The 3,360-nt window shown below is 48.5% G+C and overlaps 1 protein-coding gene across 1 annotated transcript in view; it reads left to right on the top strand.

Annotated features, from left to right (window-relative positions):
• Positions 1-284: 284 nt before the first annotated feature.
• cnnm1 (cyclin and CBS domain divalent metal cation transport mediator 1) overlaps positions 285-3,360 on the top strand; it is a gene marked incomplete at both ends in the record, with an annotated part of 13,299 nt that continues 10,223 nt past the window's right edge. The window contains one exon of the mRNA XM_080527869.1: positions 285-1,734. Within this exon, the coding sequence (XP_080383995.1) occupies positions 285-1,734 (1,450 nt within the window). The remainder of the gene's footprint in view (positions 1,735-3,360) is intronic.

The raw sequence follows: 3,360 nt of genomic DNA, 5'->3' as shown, positions 1-3,360 counted from the left end.
TTGACATTTTTGAGTTAGTAATTCATAAAATACCAAGGTTCCGTCTCACAAAACATAATGGAATGTAAAAACTTTTTTACGCTCAATATCTCTGAACTACCCTAAATGGAGATAGAACCTTATAGTTCTAAGCTCACGATTTCTCTCTCTCTCTCTCTTCGTTATCCTCCTCCCTCCCTCACTCCAGCTGTTCCATCGAATCCGTTCCGCCGAGGCAGCGTAAAACACCAACCACGTGACCACCCAGCTCTGGGACTATGTTCCTCAGTAGCTCCATCAGCACGATGGCTGCGGATCATCCCTACCGCCTCCTGCCTCTCCTCCTCTCCCCCCTCCTCCTCTCCTCTCTCCCGGCTCCGACCAGGGCACTGCTCGGCGTCCGGCCAGAGGACACCCACAGTGGGGGGCTGTCCGTGCAGGACGGGCTGCTGAGGGCGACGGAGGGGACTCGCTTCACGCTGCGGGTATATTACTCTGCATCCCCGGTTACACATCAGCGACCCAACCGGACTCTGAGTCCTCGGAGGGGGCAAGACGGCAGGCATGATGACTCTGCCCCGGCTGCCCCATGGATCGCATTCATAGAAGAGCCGGGAGGAGAGGATGATGGAGAGGGGGAGAATCCGACTCAAGTCCACCCGAAACGGAACCCGTGCGAGGACGAGCACGCCCGGAGTTCTGACATCGAGCTGCTGGGCTCTTTCAGGTCCACTCTCAGTCACAACTCCGTGTTAGTAGAGCTGCTGGCCAAAGACCTGCGCCGAGGCGAGACCGTCAAGTACTACTCCATGTGCGCGTTTGACGGAGTGCGATGGGAACATTTTAGGACCCGGGACTTCTGGCTGGCGGTGACGGAGAGACCCCCGCCGGCCGACGTGTGGCTCCAGGCGGCTGTGTCCGCGCTGTTCCTGGGGCTCTCGGCGCTCTGCAGCGGGCTGAACATCAGCATGCTGGCCTTGGACCCCGTGGAGCTCCGGGTGCTCCAGAACAGCGGCACCGAGAAGGAGCAAGAATACGCGCGGAGGATCGAGTCCGTGCGTAAACACGGGAACTACATCCTGTGCACCGTGGTGCTGGGCAACGTGTTGACCAACACGTGTTTCGTGGTCTGGATGTGCCTGATCTTAGGGATGACTCCCGCCTCGACGGCCACGTGCACTTTCGGCATATTCTTCATCGGAGAGATTCTGCCTCACTCGGTGGCATCCAGGCACAGCCTGGCCATCGCCTCCAAAACGATCTGGGCCACGCGGTTGCTGATGCTGTTGTCTTTCCCCATCTGCTACCCCGTCAGTAAACTACTAGACATCGTGCTGCGCCAGGAGATCAGTAACTTTTACACCCGGGAGAAGTTAGTGGCCATGCTGAGGGTCACCGACCCCTACCACGACTTGGTCAAAGAGGAGCTCAACATCATCCAAGGCGCTCTGGAGCTCAGGACGAAGACCGTGGAAGACGTGCTGACACCCCTGACCGATTGCTACATGGTGTCCTCAGATGCCGTCCTGGACTTCTGCACCATGTCCGACGTCATGCAGAGCGGCTTCACCCGCATCCCGGTGTATGAGAACGAGAGGTCCAACATCGTGGACATCCTGTTCGTGAAAGACCTGGCCTTCGTGGACCCGGATGACTGCACGCCTCTCAAGACCATCACTCAGTTCTATAAGCACCCCATGCACTGCGTGTTTAGTGACACCAGACTGGATGTGATGCTGGAGGAGTTTAAGAGAGGTAATTCATGAATGAATGGTCTTTATTGTCATTAATACAGTACAGGTACCATACAACGAAATTTAGGAGGGGGGGGGCTCCCCTGGTGCTTGAAAAAAAAAAAAAAAAAAAAAACAAGAGGGGAAAAGAGCTGGTTTACATAAATAAAGGCTATGTACACTATCCACTATCCACTATACTATACTATACAAATAAAACACTGTGCTGTACTCTATGCTATGCTATACCTATTCTAACATTTCCTATCTCTGAACCTTATGTACACAAGGGTTGTCATATTGCACATAGTGTTATTGCACATAGTGTTATTGCACATTCAAAGTGTCGCAGTTTGCAGGTTTGAAATGTTCTCACCACTCACACCTAAGATAGGTATACCTGCGGTAGGCTACATAGAGGGTGGTGTCAAACGACCTCACAGTGTTAAATCGCGATATCTGACAGTAGGTAGAGTGAAAAAAATAAATAAATATATATATACATTTTATATAATGTTGGTTGCTTGACTGCATGCATGACCTGTTATGAATATACCAGATAGAAAAAACCTAATGCACCACTTCTCACACCTGTCTTTAAAAAAATATATATATATATATATATATATTTAACCTTTATTTAACCAGGCAAACATGTAAGAACACATTCTTATTTACAAATGCAGCCTGACCAAAAAGCAATGGCTCTTTGGGGGGGGGGAAGCTAGAAATAAAACAAGGTTAAATAATTTACAACAATAAAACACTGGCAAATACAGATGCATTAAAATACTAACAGTCAGAGAGAGGGGAGAGAGAAGGAGGAGGTAGGGGTGAGGAAGAGCGGAGGTGAGGGATAGCGGGGGTAGTGGAGCAGCAAATGCATCTAATCCGTACCTAAATCCTTTGATTGAGCAGCCAGACTCATGGGAAACCTGATATCATTATGGGTTCAAATGGGGGACATCGGACATCAGCGAGGAGGACACAGGGTGGAGCTATCACATGGCCATAATCCATGAAACAATTTGTTCCTTGAAGGTACAGTAGGTAGGAATGACCTGAATAGTTTTAAAGAGAGGGTCAAAGCAATCCATTAATATACCTCTGTTCCCAGTTAAACCATGGAGGTTTGTTGGTGGCTCTTATGATGTGGAGAATGGATTCAGTTTTGTATTCTCCCTGCACAGCTCTTTATGAAAGTGAAACCAATGAGAATAGCTTTCAGGTTTGCTGATATCATTGGTCAGATGTTATCATCTAGACCAAGGGTTACCAAGTTACTAGTTACTGGGGTACCAAACATCATGTTGTGTTTCTGCATGCACACATAATTAAACAAGGCAGCCACCAACGACAACCAACCAACACCCCCAACAACATGTTTATGAAAACCAAGTGTCTTAGAAAACACTTTTACCGGACCAAAACAGCATTCGTAAATGAAATATTTCTTTATTTTCTAATACGCATTCCCTGATCGCTTAGGATTAAACATTGTCATTACAACCGTTAGGAAGCTAGAAAGCATGAATGCATCCTGTGAATACAGTACTGGAGCTTTAAGTGACCTAAAATGAATCATCCATCCTTCCTTGCACACCCACCATTGGGGAATCACTGATCTAGACTAGAGCAGGCTGGACTA

Source organism: Nansenia antarctica, assembly GCF_963989245.1.
Source record: "Nansenia antarctica genome assembly, chromosome: 1".
Classification (NCBI taxonomy): domain Eukaryota; kingdom Metazoa; phylum Chordata; class Actinopteri; order Argentiniformes; family Microstomatidae; genus Nansenia; species Nansenia antarctica.
Note: the sequence above shows the minus strand (reverse complement) of the source record. Positions and strands in the feature narration are given on the sequence as shown.